This window comes from Microchirus variegatus (assembly GCF_963457635.1).
Source record: "Microchirus variegatus genome assembly, chromosome: 23".
In the NCBI taxonomy this organism is placed as follows: Eukaryota; Metazoa; Chordata; class Actinopteri; order Pleuronectiformes; family Soleidae; genus Microchirus; species Microchirus variegatus.
Genome location: NC_139824.1, coordinates 18,613,789 through 18,638,910, shown reverse-complemented (window position 1 = coordinate 18,638,910; position 25,122 = coordinate 18,613,789). Strand labels below are relative to the sequence as shown.

The following is a 25,122-nucleotide window of genomic DNA, read 5'->3' as shown; positions in this document are numbered from 1 at the left end:
GTGTAAAGGAGATAGATAGAGGATATGTGCAATAAAATGAAATAAATATAACTTTGTCAAAAAATGTATGAAAATATATCATAATCTATGTGTCCAGGTATATGGAGAACGAAACCTGACATATCAATAAATAAATAAATACAGGAATAAACAAATAAATACATGAATAAATGGATAAATAAATAAATACATCAATAAATACATCAATAAAAGCATAAATAAACAAAGAGGTGTAAATAAATGTAGATGAACAGAAATGTAGAAATAAATATAATGCATTTATTTATGCATTTATTGATGTATTTATGCATTTATTTATTTGTTCATGTATTTATTTATTGATATGTCAAGTTTCGTCCTCCATATAGGAATCTATCTATCTATCTATCTATCTATCTATCTATCTATCTATCTATCTATCTATCTATCTATCTATCTATCTATCTATCTATCTATCTATCTATCTATCTATCTATCTATCTATCTATCTATCACAACTCTTGATTACAAATTAAAATAATAAATAATGAGAAAGAGGAAGTTTAAGTTTAGGGCTTTGAATTGTAGTTGGGTTAAAGTTAGTGTTAGATATTAACTGGTTATGGTTGTCTATATGAAAGAAAGTGCATTGTCCTATGAAGTATAGCTGTGTGTGTGTGTGTGTGTGTGTGTGCGCGCGCACGCGCACCGACGTAGCTCGGAGTGTGCGCGTGCGTGCGTATGTGTGTGCGGGGTGAGAGAGGAGAGAGGAGTAGCTAAAGACGGTTTGGTTTGAACACACACACGGAGTCACACACCACCTGCCGTCCGCCCTCACTGCTGCCGAGGCCCGCTCCGCTGCCCGATAAAGCCCCCGCTCCGCGACAAACTGTCACGCAGACATCGCAACACCGTGCTCGTCAGCGCAGCCGGACAAAAACACAGCAACCATGCCCGAAAGGAGGCCCTTCGTACGGCTACCGACTGACGTTTATCCCGTCAACTACGGCTTATGGCTGAAGCCCGACTTGATCGACTTCACTTTCGAGGGCAGGCTGGAGGCACTGGTGGAGGTACGCTGCGGTTGGGTTTGTGTCTTCTTCTTATGTAATCGGACCAGCTAACGTTAGCAGTAGCCGGCTAATTGCGGTGTTCACCGAGCCTTTTCCAGGGTGGGTGCTTCCCCCCCCCCCCCGTTAGCTGGTGGTTACTTGCTGGTCGAGTGTTGTACCCAGGACCGGAGAGCTAATGACGGCTGACTGTTGGTGAAACTAGTCGCAAAATGCGGTGCTTTAGTCCCCGTTCACATTTACACAACCAGCAGACTTGCCTTCTCATGTTAGCTTAGCCAACTGTCTCGACCCGTGTACGTTAGCATGCTAGCCGCGCGTGTCAGTGCGCTTTAATGTTGCCCACGGAGCCGCGCGAGCCCCCTTTAACACGCACACATCACTGTAGCTACTGTCTCCTGACCTCCCATCACCACTTTAGCTGCTAGCTGTTAGCTGTAGCCGCTAGCAAGGCTCTGTAGTGTTTGCAAAATCATGGCAACATCATGTCGCCCCCTCCCACCGTCAGTCGGTTCAACCACGGTCTACGCCAGTTTATTAGGGACACCCAATGTGTCCACTGTCTCCAACTTTTAAACGGTTTATGCTGAACATTTGGAGTTAAACAGTTACACGGAATCACACACGGTGATCTGTATTCCAATATTGGTATTTATGCAGATATTGAGTTTAATTTTAAAGGCGCATAATGTAATAAATCTAAAGCAACTGGCCATAAAATCCTCCTAATATGTCACAGAGACTCAGGAAAAATGTTCATATAACAAACTGAACTCACCAACAACAATACAGACAAAATATTTGCATTAAAAAGTCTTTTGCAGACTGCAAATCATGTTTATGTTTTGAAATCATGTTTCCTACCGCCATCTACCTATCATTGCAGTCAGTAGAGTCTCAGCTGCCGAGCAACCACGGGTTGCCAGTTACGTCAGAAAACGAAACCTAAAAGACCTCTGTATTTTGAATTTGAGTGTAGTAACTGTTTGTGGCCACATTCTTACATATGGCGCCTTTAAAGGTGCATTATGTAATAAATCATAAAATCCTCTTAATATGTCACAGAGACTCAGGAATAATGTTCATATAACAAACTGAACTCACCAACAACAACAGTACAGACAAAATATTTGCATTAAAAAAATATTTTTTGTAGACTGCAAATCATGTTTATGTTTTGACGTCATGTGGCGCCACCTGCCGCCGTCCACCGATCATTACAGTCAGTAGAGTCTCAGCTGCCGAGCAACCACGGGTTGCCAGTTAAGACAGAAAACGAAACCTCAAAGACCTCAGTGTTTTGAATTTGAATGTAGTAACTGTTTTTGGCCACATTCTTACATATGGCACCTTTAAAGCACAACAAATTCTACATTTAAAACCCCTCAGATCATATGAATGCGCCACAAAGCACACGCTAACTGTGAATAAAGCGCTTCAACAGCCTTGTAATGACATCTTGCTTTGAGCTGTATACTTCTTGTTTATGGTAGCATAATATTTATGACACAGTTGGAATGTTATGTTTTTAAAATGGCTGGCTGTGGCTAGGTGGTAAACGCATCAACACAAATGTGTTGTTAGTGGCATAGTATTTATTCCCCTGGCTTATATGTTATTTTTTGGTACCTGTAGATCTATAATGATGCATTAAAATGCATAAATTGGCAGTTTATGCATCCAAACATCCTCGCAAGTAATCTCGCACGTCTGAATCCGCATGCTTAAAAATAGGTTATTGTTACCTTATTGATAGATGAAATAAATGCAGTGTATAACACCACTTGTACAGTATTTTCATGTCAAGGATGTGTTTGGATCATAGTTGGGCTAAATGATGGTATCGTTGGTTAACACAGATAGAGGTTTGTTATTTAGCCAACACTCGCACAGTTATACAAGACGAACCAAATAATAATCACACAGTTAACTATTCAGTACCACATCATTGCAGTGCATTTTGTACTTGGTTGTTGTACCTAGTACAGTAAAGAGTAGACAGTATTTGTACATGTTAAAACTTCCCTGTCTAAGAAGTGACACGCTGGTGTCATTTGCATGATGGCTCCATATCAGCCCGGCATGAGTTAAAGATAAACTGTTGTTTAAACAGCCTGTGGAATGCATGCCCATGACTTCACAGATTAGTTGATTGGTCGGTTTCCTCATTACCTGGCGATATCAGCTGTACATTATATAATAAGTAGAAGTAGAGTGTTTAAAGCTGGGGTTGGTTTAAATGACTACGAAAACAAAGCGAAGTAAATCAACATACCTGCGGTTGTTGTCTCATCTCCAGATGGTTAAACTGTAATATTTTGGGATGGAGGCTCTCTGTCCTGGGGCCATTCCACGGTATATAAAAGATTCATTATGCGCTAATGTTAGTGTTGCAGAATGTGAACTATTTTACTGCAAACATCTCGGGCTGCAGCAGATAATCAATTACAAAATGAATTGATTAAACTATTTTGCTAATCCATGAATTGGTTTGAGTGTTTTCTAAAATCTGTTGCGTCAAACAAGCGTCAGTTTAGATTTACCGTCATAAGTTAAAATCTGGCTTCTTCACATCCTCAGTGTCAAGTCCTGTTGTCGGTGTCATGGAAACATTCAGCGACTTGATTGAAACCTAATCTTTCCCTGACAGTGACTGAGATGAAAGTATCACAGAGGAGACTGTCTGAGTGTAACGGAGCTGTTTAATGTCAACATTTGCAGGTCACACAAGCCACAAATCAGATTGTGATGAACTGCGCCGACATGGACATCATCAAGGCTTCCTTTGTACCACAGGGAGGAGAAGGTGAGGATCACGCTTTATCTGGATTACTGAGTTTGCTGAGGGTGCGTTCGTACCCAACAGTCCCAACAATAGGAAATTTCATGTCGTTTAATTTTATAGCTGCTTCGAGTCACGTTCACAAAAGCAAATTTCAAGCTCCCTATAAATTGTAAACAAAGGTCACGTGATCAGAAATATAGGTCAGTTATTGTTCAGGTGGCATTCCACAATGAGGATTTGACAGAACCGGAAGGAGAACCACATGTAGTCAGAACAGAGTACCAATGCTGTTAAATGGTGTCCATCCTTCAGGTCCTCCTGGATGCGTGTGCCCTTCTCATTTCTGTCTAATCAGTGGCTCTCCTCCCAGCTCTCCCTTCTCCTAACTGTAGATAAGAGCACTCGAGGCTGGAGTTGTAAATACTACACTTCCAGTGAAAGGCGTGGATAGAGTTCACACCAGGGATGAAGTGATCCAGGGTTTAATTCGGCCACACTCAATGAGGCACCCGAAAAGGTTGAGTCGGCCCCTCATTGTGAGGAGCACATAAACTAAAGATTATTGAAGTTCATGCAGTTTATTTAAAGAAAATAATGAGAAAACAAAGACAGACATAACAAAGTTATATAACGTGTATTAATGATGTGACGTTCCAGTCCAGTCACCCTCTTTGTCTACACCAGGGGTCTGCAACCTGCGACTCTAGAGCCTCATGTGGCTCATCAGCCCCTCTGTAGTGGCTCCTACTCGCTTTGAAGTAATAACTTTTCATGTTTTTCACACTTTTTGTCAAGTTAAAGGCATAAATAAAAAGTGTTTTTGATATTTTGTGTACATGGAGATGTCCTGTCCATCTTGAGATCCGTGTACTTAGTCCAGGCAGATTTTCCCAGACATAAACTACATAACATTTGATTTCAAAGTCGTTTTTATACATTTTAGAGGTTGGGTATCAAACTGTAGTGCTTTAAATATAGTATATATGTGGTAAATATATGATTTTTATCTTCAAATTAATTTTATTTGGGTGGAGAGTGGACAAAAATGGCTCTTTTTATTCTAAAGGTTGCAGACCCCTGGTCTAAACTGTGCGTGTTAGTGATCAGGTGCATTTGTCACGTTTTTGCTCTGACAATAACGTATTGCATCTCTTGACCACGTCTCTGTTTGCATTAAAAATAATCTTAATGGATAATCATCCAGAGCAAAGAGTCTTGCTCTGCCATTCACTTTCCTCCACTCTCTGCAGAAATCAATGCGACAGGATTCAACTATCAAAACGAGGACGAGAAAGTGACCCTGTGCTTTCCTAGATCTCTTCAGAAAGGTAAGGAAGGCTCTATAATGGTCAACTGTTACTGCTGCTAAAGAATAACGGTACATGTTTCTCTTCGACGCGCCCCCTCAGGCTCAGGTATGCTGAAGGTTGACTTTGTCGGGGAGCTGAACGATAAAATGAAAGGCTTCTACAGAAGTAAATACACAACCGCAGCTGGAGACGTCCGCTATGCTGCCGTCACGCAGTTTGAGGTGAGTTGACGGCTGCAGGGCAACGCGTGTTCTTCACGTGACCCTTGTGTTCGTAGAAAAGATGTGTCAATGCGTCATAGTGTCGTTTCTATGAATGCATGTTATGTTTATAATGCTGCTCTGTGCATTTCTGGGAAAGTCAAAGTGGATCCGTCTGTGTGTCGGAGGGTAGTTTTGTTGAGGTCAGATTTTTTTATGATTCTTTCACGCCACAGAACATGACCGAAGAGAGCTTTATGGCAAGAGTGAGTCAGCGTAACAATAATATCACTTTCGTTTTTGCCCTTTGTGGTGGTTGGTTGGTGAGTGATTCAAATTTTAAAAAAGAGATGAAGAAAATCTATGCAAGAACGTTTTCCCTTAAGTTGCATCATTCTGTCCGACTGGTGTCTGTGTTTTGCGTATAAAAATGTGTAATTTGTATATCGCTTGGACTAGATTAGCTTGCCAGGTCATAAACCCAGCTATTACTTTACCCACCCACATAAGCCAGGTCTGTCTTCTTTTTCCAATTCCTGAAACTGATGGTAGAAATACACAACTGCTAATAGTTAATTTACCTTTTAATGTTCAATATGTATCTTAACTTCAATAAAAAACAACCTGTGGTGGAAATTCTCCGCTGCTGGTGAAGAATGAAATTAGAGCTGAAACGATTAAAAGATGAATCGATTATCGAAATAGTTGCCGATTCATATAATAAATCGTTTTGATAAAAACTATTTTGATAATCGATAATTGGTTTGAAGCTTTTTTCATGATTAAAACCAGATTTCTGATTGTTCCAGCTTCTTAAATGTGAATATTTTCTTCGTTTCTTTGCTCCACATAAACAAAGATATCATTAAAACTGAATCATTTTGGTTTGTGGACAAAACAAGACGTTCAAGAACATCGTCATTTCCAGGTTTGACGAACACTGATCAACTTTTTTTTTTAATTTTCTGACATTTTATGGACCAACCGATTAATCGAGAAAATAATCGACAGATTAATCGATTACGAAAATAATCGTTAGTTGCAGCTCTGAATGAAATAGAGACGTCTGCCGGCCGACAAGGTTTTATATTCTTTGCAAAGAAAAGGTCAGTCCACACACGAGTGTTCATAGCTGAAGAAAAGACCCACAGCATGGCGAGACATTTATACCCGAGGACCAGCCCTCTCGGATCCCTTTGTCTGTTGCAGGGGTCTGCCCCTCCAGGCCGTGCATTCACACCGCTTTTGTCTACTGCAGGTATCGGGACTGACTCCCACAGAGATATCCTGCAGGATGTTGTAGTTTGGTACAAGTTGAGTCGAGACGTCCTAATTTGAAGACACAAAAGCACCTGGTGTCTTGTGTTAGGAAAGGCTCGAGCTCTGAGACAAAGAACTTGATTTTGCCATTACAAACCTCAATCAGACAGGACCAGGGAAATGTGATGATGACTTGCAGAAAGACTCTGGATTGAACCCACCATGTCCCCTCTCTCTCTCTCTCTCTCTCCAGGCCACGGATGCTCGCAGAGCTTTCCCCTGTTGGGACGAGCCAGCTATCAAAGCCACCTTTGACATCGCCCTGGTCGTTCCTAAGGACCGAGTAGCTTTGTCAAATATGGTGAGTTCTTTGCTTCCACTGAGAAACTGAAGAATGCACCGTCTGCTTCAGACTGTTCCCGTGTCCCCTCAGGGTAACGCGGTTCATTGAGCTGTTTGAATGATGATGCTAAATCTGGGTTTTTCTGAAATGACGTCTCCAAGACCATAGTGAATGAGCAGGTCTGCGTCGTCTGTGTTGACACTATGGAACTACAATATTCTACTTTACTTCCAGGATTGCTGAAGGCTTTTCCATAACGTCTGCCTTGTTCAGATTCATGCTCTCCACAGGATCACAGATCTTGTCTTTTTACCATGTCCGTAAAACTCGACCGTTTTCTTTCCCCCGTCATCAGAATGTCATCGACCGAAAGCCATATCCAGAGGACGAAAACCTCGTGGAAATGAAGTTCGCCACCACGCCCATCATGTCCACGTACCTTGTAGCTTTCGTCATCGGCGAATACGACTTTGTGGAGAGCCAGTCGTCAGACGGCGTCACGGTACGCGTCTACACGCCTGTGGGGAAGTCGGAGCAAGGCAAATTTGCGCTGGAGGTGAGCTCACCTTTAAAATCAGATAATTCATCATTAAGAAAAGACAAACGATAAAAGAACACACAGGTTGGTGGATCTTTAATAATGTCTCATTTCATTTATTTTCCCAGGTTGCAACCAAGACCCTACCTTTCTACAAAGACTATTTCAGTGTTCCTTATCCATTGCCTAAAATTGATCTCATAGCTATTGCTGACTTTGCTGCTGGTGAGTTGTCGTGAACGCATTCACGTCAAACTTCAATATTGAACGTGGGATTTTAAGTTCACGTTCAAACTGTGTTGACCTGAGACGCCTATAGACACATTTTGCTTTGCTCTGTCTTGTACAGGTGCCATGGAAAACTGGGGCCTCGTTACCTACAGGTAATTTATATTTTAATTCACCTTTTTTTTATATTTTCACCATCAAACACTTTTCAAATTTTGTCATAAACTCTAGTTTTTCTTTATCAAAAAAGTTTCTTCCGGAATCACAGAAACAGCAGCTGTGGTGTTTTTTTTGAATTGCTTCACGGTTTATTAAAGATGTTGCCACCTGTCGGGTGATTAGCAGACGGCAGCAGCAGCAGCAGGCGACACTCAGTGGAGGTTTTCTTAACGACCTCTGAACATCTGATGGAGGGAGAATGTGCTGCTGCTTCGACGATGTTTTGACCTTCAGACGCCTTCTGTGCTTTTCCAGGGAGACGGCGCTGCTCATCGACCCGAAGAACTCCTGCTCTTCCTCCAGACAGTGGGTGGCGCTGGTCGTTGGACACGAACTTGCTCACCAGTGGTTTGGAAACTTAGTCACCATGGTAAACCTGCGTTACTGAAAACAACCTTCACACGCCGACACCTACACCTCGGACGGTACTGATTTTAAAAAGAACCTGAAAGCACGTGTGCATGTTCACAGGAGTGGTGGACCCATCTGTGGCTCAACGAGGGCTTTGCATCCTGGATCGAGTATCTGTGCGTGGATCACTGCTTCCCAGAGTACGACATCTGGACTCAGTTCGTCTCGGCCGACTACACCCGCGCTCTGGACCTGGACGCGCTGGACAGCAGCCATCCCATAGAGGTGATCCTTCACAGAGGTGTAAATGCTGCTTTGCACAGTCGGAGGTTCTTCATCATCAGAGAGTTCCTGCAGAGATTCACGTCGTAAATCTGGAAGCTGCTGACTCGTGTAGTGTGTTAGGATTGTGCTCACGATCGCTCTGCTGGTAGACGTAGACCAGTGTTTCCAAACCCTGGTCCTCGCGGAACACTGCCCTGCCATGTTTTAGATGTTGCCCTGCTCCAACACACCTGAATCCGATGAAACATAAACATTTTTTTTTTTTTTTTAACAAAAGTTGAAACATTCATTTTTATGAAAAAAAAAAAAAATCAAATGTATTATTATTATTTATTTATTGATTTTACAAAAAGTTTTTTTTAAGAAGACAAAAGTTGAAACATTAATTTTTTAGAAAAAAATATAATACTGTTATTATATATGTACATATATATTTTTTTTTTCACAAAAGTAGAAAAATAAAAATTTTGGGGAATTTTTTTTACGAAATTTGCAACTTTTTTTTATTATTTTTTTACAAAAGTTGAAACATTTGGAAAAAAATTGACAGAAGTTGGTTATCAGGCTTCTGCAGAGCTTGATGATGAGGGTTATTTAAATCAGGTGTTTTTGGAGCAGGGTGACATCTAAAACATGGCAGGGCAGAGTTCCCTGAGGACCAGGGTTGGGAAACATTGACGTAGACTAAAGAATTGAAGTGTTATTTCTGATTGCGTGTGTAGATTGGCTACACGATGAAGTATTTTCTGCTCGACATAATCTTGGTGTCGTGTTCCAGGTGAACGTGGGACATCCGTCGGAGGTCGACGAAATCTTCGACGCCATCTCCTACAGCAAAGGAGCATCTGTGATCCGCATGTTGCACAACTACATAGGAGATGAGGTTGGTTGTCTCGAACTCGTCGTCGGATGAAGACGTTTTCTTCTTCTTCTTTCAAACTTTGCCCTTGAACGTTCACCTCTTTTTCCTTTCTTTGTAGGACTTTAGGAAAGGAATGCACACGTATCTTTTGAAGTTCCAACATAAGAATGCATCGACGGGTAAGAATGGTCTTAATGTTTCTGTCCAGGAGAAGCAAATATTTACATAGTTCTTGTTGTTGTTGTTGTTTTTGCTGATTTGTGAGTGTCTTCCACAGAGGACCTATGGGACTGTCTGGAACAGGCCAGTGGGAAACCAATTGCTGCGGTGATGAGCTCGTGGACCAAGCAGATGGGCTTTCCCATTATTGTGGTGGAGCAGGAACAGGTGAGCTGAAAAGGAACAACAACATTACTGTGTGTTGAATGTTAAATATTCATTTTGCAGATTTGATCGGTCAGATTTATGTTTGGGCACCATCCAGATTATATTCTCTGAGTAAAGTTTTGTGGTCAGAGTTCAAGGTCACTGTGAATGTGAAAGGCATGACATCGTGTTGACCAAATGGGAGCCGCGTACGAGATGCATTCAATGACCCTGGTATATTTCATCACTTCTGCCAGATCTACAGTGTGTGAAGAAAGCTAAAACATTACCCTGTGGTAATTGCTGTTAAAAAAACAACCTTTTTAGTCTTTTTTTAAATATATTATATATGACTTTTTATAATCAAGTATATTACGTCCTATTTTTAAGAGTCTGGGGGAAAAGTATAGGCTGAAACTGGAACTGCTTAGTGAAAGCAAACAATCACTGAGCTGTTATTGGAGTCTGATTCCGTTTGTTTTCTCACACTCGCACTGACCACGGTGTTATTTACAGCAAGGTGAGGACCGCGTCGTCAAGTTATCTCAGAAGAAGTTCTGTGCCAGTGGACCACACAACGGTCAGTGTTTTCCTGTCCGATACAGAAATACAGAAGTGCACGTTGGTAAATGGTGTTTATCTGAAAATGAAACTCATGTGTTGGACAGGTGAGGAATGTCCCAGCTGGATGATCCCCGTCAGTATTTGCACCAGCGAGGACCCAACGTGCTCCAAGCTCGAGGTTCTGCTGGACGGACCCGAGGTGACGGTCACTGTGAGCAGCGTCGCTCCAGAGCAGTGGATCAAGGTGAGTTTAAGATTAGCTTTAGTGACCTGTATATTAATCTCTTCTTTTATCGATTGATAAAAATGTATTGGTTCTTAATTTCTTAATGTTCTCTGATCTCTGAGTGTGGTTCTCACAGATGTAAGGAAAGGCCTTGAACAAAGAAATATGTTGAACTTTACACTTGGACAGTAACTGATTTCTGGTCAAAATTTAACTCTTATTTTGAATGAAGGAGGAGTTTATTATTGGCTAACAGGACACTGGCTGCTTTCCAGCACGCTGCCCTGTAACATGAATGTGACTATGAGACTGTGGTTCCAGCTGAACTGGAGACTTAAAGGAAGACGCCTCCTTTTGTTGTTGAGTGGACTTCCTGTTTGTCAGATTCACCCACTTTGCTTCTTAGTGGTGGGAATCTCCAAGTACCTCACAGCTCTTGGCTTTTTATTTATTCAAATGGACAAAGTTTTGGTTCAAAAGGTGATTTCCACAGAGGTCTGACTGTGTCCGTAATGTCGTCTACTTCCCTCTCAGCGTATGTGAAAGCCGTCTGTTGCCTCTTGTCTTCATGAACAGACTTGTTCAAACTCTTGTGGGAAGAACTCGGAAACGAGCCGAGCTGTCGACGACTTTGGTGCCTGAACAGAAACATGATCTGAGGTGTAACGGTGCAAAGGCTTGAGATTTGATTGTGCCTCACGCAGCTGATGCACATCTATAAATACTGCCTTGGATCCATTTCACTTCTTAATAAGTGTGAGGCTCCCGACCACTGTGTGCAGCCCAGAACTGTCGTACGTTTCTGTTCATGAAGCCCAAACGGGGACAGAGGTTCTCTGTGTCCTGATGTTTGTCCAGTTAAAAGTCCAGAGATAAATCACCCACATTTGTGTGTGTATCTGCGTCATTACCTTGTTTACGAAGCCCTGAAGGTTCTAATCAAACAGTTCAGTCACTGCTGAGAACCCTGTGTTTTATTGTAATCTCAGGCTCAGCGAGATCTCTGAAAAAACCCGGTCCGGTTACGTAAACAGCGGTTCTCCTGAACAGCAGATCCTCCTGCTCCGGGCACTAGTCCGGGCACATCCTGTTGCGTACGTTGAACCGAAGAAGAATAACGTCCGTTGTGGAGGTGTTTCACGAGCGACAGTGTCTTCTGACTCTGGGTCTGACTCCGGGTCAAAGGTCGTCAAAGGTCGTCAAAGGGACTGAGGCGGGGAGTCGTGAAGAAGCTATTTTTAAACACTGTTAAAACAATGTTTTGATAATGAGGAGCAGTGCATCCACCGTTCCAGAGGGGGGAGCTGTGCTTCTGAGAGCGGGTGTGCCGAATATGTCACTTCCGGGTACTGGCCAATCACAAGACAGTTGGGAAGGCTCTACGCTGACAGGCCAATCACAACACAGTCTGTCTTCAGGGGGTGAGATTTATGTCTGAAATCTCACGGCTGAGAAACAGCGTCAGAAAAGAGGATTTCTATCGGCTCGTTTACAGCAACTAGGAGGTTTTTGAGCATAAAAACAAGTTAATGTATGTAAGAAAACCTCCATAACTAACATATATGTGCAACAGGACCACTCTATGTGAGCTTTAATTAAGCCGTTGAGCATTAGCATTAGCATTAGCGAGTCTGGATGAAAGCACAGAGTCTGTGAAGTCATTCTGCTGTAAGTGCATTGTTCCCACAGTCTGACCCAGTTGTGTCGTTGCTGCTGTTTACAGATCAACCCAGGCACTGTTGGCTTCTACCGCATTCAGTACAGCTCGTCCATGCTGGAGAGTCTGCTGCCGGGCGTCAGAGACCTCAGTCTGCAGCCTGTCGACCGACTCGGCCTGCAGAACGACCTCTTCTCTCTGGTGAGGCTGGAAGACGCACACACACACACAGTCAAGTCACGTCGTCAGGCTGCAGAGAGCAAGTTCGTGTGAATATAAGGGAACAGGATTATTGAGAACATGTCATTGTTATCGTGTTCCTTGCAGTCTCGTGCGGGGATGATCAGCACGGTGGAGGTGCTGAAGCTGATGGAAGCGTTCGTCAACGAGCCGAACTACACCGTGTGGAGCGACCTCAGCTGTAACCTGGGAGTGTTGTCCTCGCTGCTGACCCACACCGACTTCCACGAGGACATCCTCGAGTTCATCCGGGACCTCTTCACCCCCATCGGCCTCAAGCTCGCGTGGGACAGCAGACCTGGAGAAGGTGAGGAGGACGAGAACGTCGACGTGGATAAAAGAAGTCGCCATATCCGCGAGAAATGCGCGCGGATTTTATGGAATCGGTCTCGCGCGTCCACGCCGTCGTCCGCAGATTTTAGCCGTTAACGAGATAACTGGAAAGGCGTTTGACATTAAATGTTCTTATTTTTTTTATGGGTCACATACCACCTGTAGATGATCCCTTTTGATGTTGAGCTGTCTACCATTATTATTAATTAGTTAATTAATTAATTAATTAATGATATAAAAAAACATATTTTCGCCTGTATCTTCCAAAGTATTGCAGGTATTGGCTTCAAATTGTGCATGGGCATCACATACCACCTGAGAATTATCCCTATCTTTGTAGCTTTATTATAAATTAGCAAATTAATTTATTATGCTAAAAACACATTTTTGGCTATATCTTCCAGACTGATGGAGATATCGAGTTTATGTGGGTACTTTGAACATGTATAAAGTGTAGTCAGCATTATATCATAATATTTAACAGTTATTTTGTTGAATTTATTAATAATTCATTAAAACAGTTAATGGCAGGTGCGAGTGCTTATACTTTGGGTATATCGGAAAGTTGAGGATTGGACAGGTTCGCGGATATACCCCTTGCTGTCTGCCCCCGACAGCGTAGGCCTAGTTTATCCTGACTGTGAGCCAAACGTGAACCCTAGAAAATGAAATGGCAAATAGAGTAAGTTGAGTGTGGCGTTTATGTTCTGCAGGTCACCTGGATGTTTTGTTGAGGAGTCTGGTTCTGGGGAAGCTCGGGAAGGCCGGACACAAACCCACTCTGGAGGAGGCCAGGCGGAGATTTAAGGATCATGTGGAGGGAAAGCCGGTCCTGCCTGCTGACCTCAGGAGCCCGGTAAATAGATATATTTAATATAAAATATTAAATATATCTATTTGAACATGAAAACTATGAAAACAAACAATTAGGTGTATATTAAAGGGTTAGGGTAACCCTTTAATATACACCTAATTGTTTGTTTTCATAGTCGTCCACAGGTTTCATCTTTTTTAAAGTGATTCAGTGTTGAGACCTGGGTTAATGTTTTCCCCAGGTGTATTTAACGGTGCTGAAACACGGAGACAGCGCCACGCTGGACACCATGCTCAAGGTGAAACCGCAGCTGACGTTTCACTTTAATCCAAGTCATCGTTGATTAGATTCACTCATCTCTGAATTTTCCTTCGCCTTCGCTCCTTTAGCTCCACAAACAAGCCGACATGATGGAGGAGAAGAATCGTATCGAGCGAGTGCTCGGCGCCATCTCGGCCCCAGACCTCATCCAGAAAGTCCTCAGCTTCGCCCTCTCGGTACATTTGACCTCAGTGTGACCATAGGGTTTGTTTATCAGCAGGAAGGAGGGAGACAAAGGTCGTTTATTTAAAGAGTGTTAAAGAGACGGAGAGAGGCTCTGCTTTCTGTAGAAAATAACATTACTCTACTGTCTTACTATGTTGTAGTGAGTGCATGTTTGAGATCAGAGGCGATCCGTTGATCTTTCTCCTCTGACCCCCCGACAGGAAGAGGTTCGTCCCCAGGACACCGTGTCAGTGATCGGGGGCGTGGCTGGAAGTAGTAAACAAGGCCGGAAAGCTGCGTGGAAGTTTGTCAAGGAAAACTGGGAGCAACTTTACAGCCGTTACCAGGGCGGTTTCCTCATATCACGGCTCGTAAAGGTAAATCAATGAAAGTCTGATTCACACTTCGTTTCTGTAAGCTCTATCACTTCACTCTCTGTGCTGGGGTTTATGTTTATTATTATTGGTGTATGGTTTGATCCCGTTTGCTCGTCTTTGCAGCTCACAGTCGACGGGTTTGCCATCGACAAAATGGCCACTGAAGTGAAGGTGAGATTCCTATTAATTATTATTATGACTTTTTGATTTGATTATTGTTTTTTTTCATTTTGAAATGACGCAAAATTAAGACAGAATGAGTCCTCAAAAGCTTCACCTGCGACTAGTGCTACACAGTAGGTTAACACTAGGTAATAGGTTTCCATGACGACTGACCGGAAAAAGACGCACGTGACGTCATGTTTACGCGCCGCGACGCCGGAGTCCAGGCACCGTTTACCAGTTAGCTGCTTTAGCTCCTTTTAGCGCCGTTAGCGTTAGCCTACAGTGGAACTGGAGCGGTGTGTTTATTAAAGGAAAAAAGGCAGCCAATGGTTAGCGTTACTTTAGAGACTCATTTTAACAATCGGGAGTCACGTAAACATGACGTCACGCGCATCTTTTTCCGGTCAGTCGTCATGGAAACGCATTGTGCCCTAGTTAACGCGCTTTAATTGGAGGCGGGGGTAAAAAAGTGATTCACATACGAATCGCGATCCTAATCATCCACGATTCTGAATAGTATCTTAAACTCAAAAAAATCTATTTTTTTATTTCCATTTTGAAAAACCACACAAAACAGCAGTTTGTGTTATTTGTGCACAGTTTATTTTTGTAACTTCTGGGAGAAAAAAGGCAGCGAGCCTTTTAGCCTTCAAGTTTTTATTTGTTTTGAATGAATAAATGTTCACTTTTGTCTTAAGTTTGCCTCTGTGTGATCACATTATCACATTATCTCACACAAACTGGATTGCTCGATGAATACAGAGCATTGATCCTTTCACTCCGCTAACACTCGTGTCCCTGCAGAGCTTCTTCGACAGTCACCCGGCGCCCTCGGCCGAGCGTACGGTGCAGCAGTGCTGCGAGAACATCCTCCTCAACGCCGCCTGGCTGAAGCGCGACGCCGACGACATCCACCAGTTTCTACTGCATCGCAAAGCACCCCCCGTCTGAGCTGCCGCCTGCCCCCGCCTCCTCCTCCTGATCCAGCCTCCTCCTCCTGATCCCGCCTCCTCCTCCCCTCCTATACCACGGACCTCCCAGCATCATAGCTGCCTTGGCCCCGCCCCCCTTTCACGACAGAGCAGCAGCACTTAACAGCCGGCTTCATTTCTCTAAAGAGACCGTATGAAATCATGAAGACAAAGCCAAGAATTTACCAGTGTTGGAAACACAGAGACTCTTTTTACATCAACAGGAAGTATCCATTTCAGTCGGACCAGGAATGTAGTCGTACCCCCCCCCCCCCCGTGTTGTCCACGGGTCATGTGATTAAACGCCGTGACCCTGGCCTGTATATGCACCCACACGCACACATACACTTCCGCCTCTCAGCTGAGAAAACTGTGAACCTCCCTCTCGCCTCCTCTCCCCACTGTTGCTCATTTTAAATGCATGACGTGTATTTTCTACATTTGCTGATTTGTTTACGTCCACCTGTTTTTCTCTTTCCTTTTGGTTTTCTTTTCTTTGGTTTCCTCTCCCCCGCCCCCCCCCCCCCTCTCAGCACTCTCATCCACCGCCTTCTCTGTCAGACGTTATGATTGGGTGAGAGCAGAAAGCACCTGGGCTTAATAATAAACATAATAATAATAATAATAATAACAATGATAATAATAAGCGTAGTTTATGTTGTAGTTTCCAACAGCACTGACTCTTAATGGCTAATCAACGTTTAAGGACAAAGAGCAGCAGCAGCGGCACTAGCATGGTACTACATAAACTGTATAATACGATTGTTTTGTCTTTTAAAAATGATTCCTAACTCCCCGTTGACCCCGCCCACCTCCCGCCCTCACGAGAGAGAGTCCTCGACGAGTGTATTTAAAGCCTCTCTCTCTCTCTCTCTCTGCTGCCCTCGGTCGGATGGATTTAAAAGCACGTGTTTTTATAAAACATCAGATGCAGTGATTTATTTAAATGTTGAGATAATCGTATATTCACCTCCTCATGAAGCTGACGGTTGGTGACGAACTGACTCTGGGTGGCGCCGTTTGAACTTGGAAAGCCTTAAAAGTGGTGGACTGGTTTTTCGTAGGTGACAGATCCAGACTTGTTGAGCGAGTATATCTATTATTCTAGAAAATTGAGCGTTTTGATGTGTTGTCGAGAATCTTCCCCTCTGGAACATTTGTGCTCGTTTTTTTTCTTTCTTGATTTCTTTTGTTTTGTTTTGTTTGATTAAAACAGCAGTTGGTGTTCATTATTGTGGAGAAAAAAAAAAAAGGATTACAAAAAGAAATGATAACAAAATAGTACATGTATTTTTTTTTTCTTTCTTTTTAATGAATGAATTAACGACTGAGGAGTGAGAGTTCCTGTCTGAAAACGCCTTCATTATTTCATTTTTGGTTTGATTTCACACGTTTGCCTGTGAGCAGACGCTCCCACTGACGAGGAGACGCAAAACATCAACTCTTCCTGCTTTGGGCGACGCTTTGACCGTTTTTAAACGCCGCAGCAAACGTGAAATATCCACGCGATGATGATGATAAATTTAAAAAAAGTCTTTCCAAGTTAGAGGAAGAGTACGAGCTCAATAAATGTTTGGTATAAAGAAAGCGCTACTAAAAGTCTCAAATTAAAATGCTAAATCTAATATTGGGAAAGTCATGGTTTATGGGTCATTTCATACATTTATGAGCCGACTGCGGAGAAACGAGAGGGAATAAATGAGATAAATAAAAGATAAGAATGGAAACCATAAAAGTCTGAAGTCATTTAGGGAAAGTTTGTGACTTTTCATCAGCGATAAATGGAAGTTAAATGTTGTAAACTGTTGAAAAAGTAATTTCTTTTTCACTTTTTATTCCAACATTTGATTTCAAATAAGGAGTTTGTATAAATACAATAAACTGAATTAATTCATATAAATAAAAAACTAATGAGATTAAAACAAAGGTTTTGCAAAAAACTTTCCCTCCAGAGAACGTTAACAATCTTCAACTTTATCAGATAAAATAAAGATTTCAACAAGTTTCAAAATGCTGTGAGGTTTTAAATGGTTTTAAATTTTAAAAAGTTGTACCAAAGTAAACGTATGAGAATCACTCGATAGAAATTAAAGGACGTGTGCAGAACCACTTAAAGTGCAGATGATAGATAATACAAATAAATAACAGAATTATAAAGACGTACAATCCAGACAACAGAAGGAACGACACTTTAAAGAAACAGGAAGTGCACGGTGACATAAGAACTGTCGAGAGGTCATCGAAAGAAGGAACAAGTCGTTTAGGAAATGAAAATCATCATAAACTTTGATTCATAATGAAAGTATTACTGTGTCACAGGAGGAAATGCTGTCACGTGTGTGGAAAGTTCAGAAGAATGAGGATAAATCACAAATATGAAACAACAGTGCTGATTTAAAACGACACAATATATAAATATAATATAAAGCTGTCTATGTCTTATTTTATATATTATACTTTCAATAATTTTTTTGCTTTTAATCCATTTATTGTCTCATAATCTGATTTTCTGGTCTAAACTCCAGTCCAGCAGGTGGCGGTAATGCGCTTTCACGCTGTTCGCTAACCACCGATAAAGGCCAGCAGAAGAAGAAGAATGTCGAAGAACTAGTTCGTGCAGGTTTCTAATGTCTGCTTCTGTAGGAAGATGCTGATCACCGGAGAATAAGAGCAGAGTAAGTAGATTTAAATATATCGTTTAAACACGTTTACGGAGCCGTCAACTCGCTAAATATAAAGGTTTAATGTCACAGTTTGGCAAAAGCTCAAAGTGTCAGTGAGATTAAATGCTAATCTACAAGCTAGCTAGCGCTTAGCTCGGGCTAACGGCAGACTTGTGTGTTCGCTAACACCGTTTAAACGTAACGTTTTCAAACGAAAACATTCTTTAAATAACACTTTGTTTTTCTGTGTCTGTTAAGAGGTCGTTAGTTAGCACAGTTTAAACCGTGGAACTCAGAAACAGCAGGTTATTAAAGGAGGCGCCTCATGTTTAAATAGCTGGTAAAAGATAATAATAGTAAGTAAATGGAGTTTTAGCGTCAAGTTTAGCACACGCAGTTAAAAGTGTCAAAGAAAAGCGAAGCTAGTGAAGGTGCAGTAGTTTGAAAGAACTTGTGAAAGTTACGTAAACATGTTCGTGTCAAAGGTCAGATTCACCTGTGGAGCTGAACTCTGACCTTTGACCTGTGGAGGTGTTTAAAGCTGCAGTGTCATTTATACCTTTTGATTAGAGCTGCAACTAACGATTATTTTCTTAATCGATAAATCTGATCATGAATCGTTTGGTCCATAAAATGTCAGAAAATGTTGATCAGTTTTTTGTCAAAGCTGGAAATGATGATGTTCTCAAAAGTCTTCGTTTTTGTTCACAAACCAAAGTGATTCAGCTTTTAATGATTTCTTTGTTCATGTGGAGCAAAGAAACAAAGAAAATATTCACATTTAAGAATCTAAAACAACCGGTAATCTTGTTTTTATGAAGGTATATTTGGTGCAAAAGTCACGAGCACATGTAACTGCAGATTTCACATGCGCACACTAAAGTCACAAATGTGTAACCGTTAAGTTGAAGTTGTACATTTTTTTTTATACCTTGTTAACACAAATCCTTGTTACAGGTACACAAATCCTATCCTGTGCATCAAAAATTCCAGCAGTCATGCACTCGACACTTTTGCTCCAATAGTTGCGGTGCAGTTGGTGAAAAACACATTCGTACACCTGTGTTTCATAATCTGAGAACATGCACAATATTTGTGCATTTGTAAACCGTAAAGTTGAAGTTGTAAATATTTTTTATACCTTGTTAACACGAAATAGGGCTACAGGTACACAAATCTTTATTACAGGTACACAAGTCCTTGTTACAGGTACACAAATCCTTGTTACAGGTACACAAATCTTTATTACAGTTACACAAATCCTTGTTACAGGTACACAACTACAAGTCAATTGATACAAGTGCTCAAATCTGCTTCTACGGGTTTCAGATACTATTTCTCCTCGCTAGGTGGTATAAGTGGTGCAAAAGGATTTGTAACTTGAGCTCTAGTTCAGATGTTTGTGGGTGATGTCAAAAGTTGAGTTCAGGTTAAGATCTGGTGAGTAGAAATGCATTTTAATGAGTAAAAGTACACACACCTCACCAGAAAATGACTTTGGTGGATGTTAACGGCGCTTACGAGTCGAGGTGTAATGTAGAGCTGAAACGGTTGATCGATTATTAATCGATTACTAAATTAATCGCCAGCTATTTTGATAATCGATCATCGGTTTGAAGCTTTTTTCATGATTAAAACAAGATTTCTGATTGTTTCAGCTTCTTAAATGTGAATTTTTTCTTCGTTTGCTCCAAATAACAAAGAAATCGATAAAAGTGAATCATTTTGGTTTGTGGACAAAAGAAGACGTTCAAGAACATCGTCATTTCCAGCTTTGATTCATCAATTAATCGAGAAAATAATTGACAGATTAATCGATTACGAAAATAATCGTTAGTAGTGTAATGATATCATGATCTAATCCTTGTTGAAGTTTCACCTGTGACTGGTCCTCGTTCTCCAGGCTGTCTGGAGGCATCCAGGCGGGTTCTGACTGACACATGCCTTCATCATGATGCTGAGCTGCAGCGTCCTGGTCTTTGTCCTCCTGCTGTCCCAGGCCAGAAGCTTCCTGAGCACCTCGGAGGTGGACGGCGTCCCTGAAGACTGGGTTCTCCTCCACGTGGTTCAGGGCCACATCGGAGGAGGAAACTACAGCTATCTGCGGCTCAACCACGATGGCAGGATCATCCTGCACATGCAGAGCCTCAAGGGAGACGCCGACCTCTACGTCTCCGACAAAACCCTGCAGCCGAGCTTCGACACCTACAGGCTGCAGTCCATCACGTGCGGCCTGGACGTCGTGGTGGTGCCCGACGACTTTGTGAGGCCCGTGGGCATCGGCATCTACGGCCACCCGTCTCACAAAAAGAGCGAGTTTGAAATGCGGGTGTTTTACGATCCGTTGGTGCCTCAGAACCCCTTCGACGCGGACTTGTTCCCTTCAGAAGGAGGACGTAAGCAAAAGCCGTCCCCTCAGGCAGCAGAGGAGAAGGAGGACTCCATCCTGTGGACGATTCTGATCGGACTCATGAAGATCATACTCGAGATTCTGATTTGATGACGTGCTGCTGTGACAGAGGGAACAGTCTCACTCAGCCATGAGCCGAGTTTTTTTTCCTTTCTTCCTGTGAGGAAGAGTAAACGTCGCAGCAGCCTCCAGTGAGGAGGATTTAAAACGGCTCTTAGTGTTTGTGACCAAACACAAAGTGATAGAATCAGCAGAGAAAATGATGCTTCGTGTTGAGGTTGGTGTTTAACTCGTGGCCTGAGAGTCGCTCTGTACAGTTTGTTGTCAGACTGCAGATAAAATCAAAGAAAACCAAGAGGGAAATCATTCATTATTATTATTATTATTATTATTATTATTATTATTATTATTCGCAAAATATCACGGTCCACACAGATCTTTTCAGAACTAATCAGGTTGTACATCGTTCTCACTGAATGAGGAATTTTTCATAGAATCTAAATCTGTCGACTATTTAAAGGTGAACTATGTAATAAATCTAAATCAACTGGCCATAAAATCCTCCTAATATGTCACAGAGACTCAGGAATAATGTTCATATAACAAACTGAACTCACCAACAACAACAGTACAGACAAAATATTTGCATTAAAAAAAATATTTTGCAGACTGCAAATCATGTTTATGTTTTGAAATCATGTTTTGGCGTCATGTGGCGCCACCTACCGCCGTCTGCCAATCATTGCAGTCGGTAGAGTCTCAGCTGTTGAGCCACTACGGGTTGCCAGTTGTGTCAAAAAACGAAACCTAAAAAGACCTCGGTATTTTGAATTTGAGTGTAGTAACCGTATTTGGCCACATTCTTACATATGGCGCCTTTAACCATCACCTGAGATTTGAACTTCATTTCCCCCAAAACTAAAATGGCTTCTCAAATACTTTTCATTTGCTCTCTAAAAGTTAAAAGCGAGGACAGTTAACGCATCATTTATTCATTTCTCATTTAAAATGTAGCAGAGGCGTTAAAATAAGATATTTATGTTTGGAGTTTGGCATTCATTTTGCGGTTATTGATCTCGATATGTGACGAGTCCTAATGACGAGCGACGTTAAGAAAAGTGTGGGGATGTAGCAGCGTGTTAGCTTAGCAGCAGACCTCAGTGATGAGGACGTTCTGGGTCCTGAAGACGGATCATCCTGGTGTCTGATGGAGTAAAAGCCAAGCAGTTAGAACAAGTCTTTTGTTGCTTTCAGGTGCTTTTCTGTGCCTGAACCAGTGAGAAACTCTTCTTCTCATTATCACCATCTTCCTCCTCCTCCTCAGCGTCACACAGGTTTGAATCTTAAGCAATACAGTGACGAGATGTTCCGTTCCTGCAGAACACGGAGAACCTCGACTCTTTCTCGTTTGTCGTTTTCCTGGAGTTCAGCGTTCCCCGTTTGGTTTGATCGTTCATGTTTGTGTTAAACCTGTTTTGAAAAGCTCCTCCTGATTTTTAAGAAACAACAACAACAACAAAAACAACCAAAAAACATCTCCTCCGATGTTGAGAGTGGAGTTATTGTTGACCACTGAGCAGAAATGTTCAGCAGTGCCTTCAGCTGAGCAGCTTCCCTGCTCCACAGTCATTCAGTCAGGTTTTCAAAATAAAAGCAGTTTTACACAAACGTCTCCGTCTCCTGTCTCGTGATTCTTTTCTGTCGAGATTGATGATGTTGACCTTTTGTTAATCTAATATTTGTTAATCTAATAGGCATTGAATTCATAAGTCTCACACCAAGGCCTTAATTAGTATTAAATGTATTATATCTCTCTTGAAAATGTTAGCACAGGAAGTTGCCTTTGGGATTGTTTTTTTTGTAAATGAAAATCTCAAAAAAGTTGTCCCTAACTAATGTGTATTTGGCAGATTTTTGTTGTTTACTGTAGAATTGGTCATTGAAAAAGTCTTGAAGTTAATTTGCTTTAAAGTACGACGACTTATTTTCTGCACAAATACCAGAAATACTCAATAATCACTTTTTAAATGGTTCCACTCGTTCGTGACCTTTGTGCCAATATTACATCTATTATGTTGTTTGTTCTTTTAGAAGAAATTAAATACTATTTTCTGCCATTTGTTTCGAGTGAACACGTATGAATGAATATACATCTGTACGATGGATTTCTCGTCTCATTATAATGATAATCTCCAGCAGGAGGCGCAATGCTGCCCTCCACTGTAAACTGTTGAAATGTCTCATATTCACACGTGTACTTTTATTTATATTGTTCATATCAGAAAATGACTTTGGTATGGAAACAAAAGTCACTTTCTGGTAACATAGACTTTATACAAGACGAGGAAACACTGCCACCTGCTGGGCAATTAAAGCCATGCCAAAAATGAAGAATGAAATCTTATTGATTTGTTAATATTGAATTATTTTATATTCTCATGTCAGAGGGATGGAAAAAAACAATGTATCTTCAGCTCTTTTTTTAGGTGTTTTTTTGTATAGTTTTTAGTATTTAAATCAGCAAAAATGACTGAATTACAGGCAGACACATTACAGAGAAGTCATTAAGATCCACAATTTGTACAATATTGTACTTTGTCACGCTGCAACTATTTAAACTATTTGTCTTATTGTTGTCCAACAAGAAGACTGAAAAAGCCCAAAAGATCAGAAAAATAGTAAAATAATCGGGTGAACAAGAAACATACATTTTTAATAATAATTATGAGTAATTGTTTCAGTTTTGTAAGAAGTTTAAAGTTCCTGCCTCTGAAATAAATCAGCTTATTGTGGTTTTATCATCAATTTGTGCATGTTTTAGACATAAGATTATATTTTATATATCAAAGCATCTTCAGGTTTATAAATAATGATAATGCAGCCTTGCTTTTCTATTTTTGTCCAATACATATTTAGCTCTTGGGTAGTTCGATATCATCTTTTAACAATGAATCTTACATTTTTAAGGCTAAAAGAAGAGGATGAGAGCCAGTGCTTTGAAAAAGAAACCCTAAAATATCCCTTTATATATATATATATTTTTTTTTTAAAAAGAGTTTACTTGTCAAAAACACAAATATTTAAACACATTTCCGCCAGTATGTCGTTTATTTACAATAGTCCTGGTTCTATTATATTTAGAGAAAAACAGCCTTTTTACATCTTTCTGCTCAGTCAGAACAAAACAAACAGAATCTTCATCGTCATCTTCATCCTCCTCCTCATCATCATCAGCTCAGCCTCGGGGCCACTTCGATGCTGTTGACCCTCAGAACCGTCTGCGGCTGCACGATGATCTTCTTGCGCTGGAACCGGTGTCTCCTCCAGAACTGCATGTGGATTTTGGGCCAGGACTCGGTCTTTTCGAGCACCGTGGCCTCGACCCGGACCAGCTCCTTCCCCAGCACGGGCCTCCCGATCAACGTGAAGTCCTCGGCCCCGACCAGCAGCACCTTCTCCATGCGGATCCGCTCCCCGCACTCGGCGTCGATGTGGTTCTCGATCAGGATCAGGTCCTCGCCGGTGACCTTCCACTGACGCCCGGCGAAGTGCACCACGGCGAAGAGCCGCCCGACGTCCTGCTGCTGGATCCGCTGGTTCACGGTGTTTACCAGGGCGGCGTGTCGGCCCCGCTCCGCCTCCTGCTCCTGCGGGTCCATGCTCGTGTGCTGCGGCCACGGAGGCCTGGACAGCGAGGTCCGGGGAACCAGGTCCCCGCTCAACGAGCTGTGCGGTCGGACAGCAGCGGAGAACAGGAGCGGGGTTCTGGATGACACAAAGCTGCACGTCCTCCACAGTGTGAGCGCCGCCATCTTTTACCGGAAGTGCTGCCACTTTTTCTTTTTCTTCTTCTTTCTTATTAAAGGCGGGTTAGCGCTTTTGTTTGCGTATACCGCCACCTACTGTACAGGAGTGTGTAAAGGGACTGGATTGGATAGACTCACATTCTCATTTTTTTTGTAAGGAGAAAATAGATAATAATTAAAAATAATAATAAATAAATAAATAAGTGTAATAATAATAATAATAATAATAATAATAAAAATAAGTGCTGCCACTTTTTCTTCCTCTGGTTTTTCCTTTTGGTGGTTGTCAAACGACGTTTGGGGCTCATTACCGCCACCAACTGGGGATATTTTATTCATTAATTCATTTCTTTTACAAAGATATGGTACGGAAGATGATTAGGGTCAAATGCACAATTTCTTAGGCCACATTCTTACATATGGCACCTTTAAAAGACAATGAGGTCGTGGTCCATGTTTTCATTATAACATGATATTATGTGAGGGGCCCCATGTAATCGATTGGGGGGCCGCTAGTTTGAGACCCCTGGTCTAACGTGTTTTAATGAACAGAATCAGATCCCGACCAAATGAGCCTTCTGTCATTATCGTGAAACATTTTAGCTTTCAGAAAA

General features: G+C 41.7%; 3 protein-coding genes across 3 annotated transcripts; 2 read left to right on the top strand and 1 right to left on the bottom strand.

Annotated features, from left to right (window-relative positions):
- The first annotated feature begins 733 nt into the window (after positions 1-733).
- npepps (aminopeptidase puromycin sensitive) lies at positions 734-16,858 on the top strand. The gene is made up of 23 exons (XM_083909703.1): positions 734-1,052; positions 3,771-3,855; positions 5,085-5,162; positions 5,244-5,365; positions 6,858-6,965; positions 7,303-7,503; positions 7,614-7,710; positions 7,835-7,868; positions 8,188-8,302; positions 8,404-8,568; positions 9,347-9,451; positions 9,549-9,609; positions 9,708-9,817; positions 10,313-10,376; positions 10,465-10,604; positions 12,310-12,444; positions 12,571-12,790; positions 13,530-13,672; positions 13,872-13,928; positions 14,020-14,127; positions 14,338-14,493; positions 14,617-14,664; positions 15,463-16,858. Exons 1-23 carry the CDS (start codon positions 930-932, stop codon positions 15,607-15,609), a joined length of 2,622 nt encoding a protein of 873 aa, XP_083765829.1. The 5' UTR covers positions 734-929; the 3' UTR covers positions 15,610-16,858.
- Positions 16,859-18,230: 1,372 nt separating this feature from the next.
- Positions 18,231-22,360, top strand: cUnh6orf120 (chromosome Un C6orf120 homolog). The gene is made up of 2 exons (XM_083909090.1): positions 18,231-18,304; positions 20,196-22,360. Exon 2 carries the CDS (start codon positions 20,244-20,246, stop codon positions 20,790-20,792), a length of 549 nt encoding a protein of 182 aa, XP_083765216.1. The 5' UTR covers positions 18,231-18,304; positions 20,196-20,243; the 3' UTR covers positions 20,793-22,360.
- A 1,439-nt stretch (positions 22,361-23,799) lies between these two features.
- Positions 23,800-24,514, bottom strand: mrpl21 (mitochondrial ribosomal protein L21; the record flags this gene model as incomplete). The annotated part of the gene is made up of 1 exon (XM_083909537.1): positions 23,800-24,514. The coding sequence occupies one exon, from the start codon at positions 24,512-24,514 to the stop codon at positions 23,933-23,935; it is 582 nt and encodes a 193-aa protein (XP_083765663.1). The 3' UTR covers positions 23,800-23,932.
- Positions 24,515-25,122: the final 608 nt, after the last annotated feature.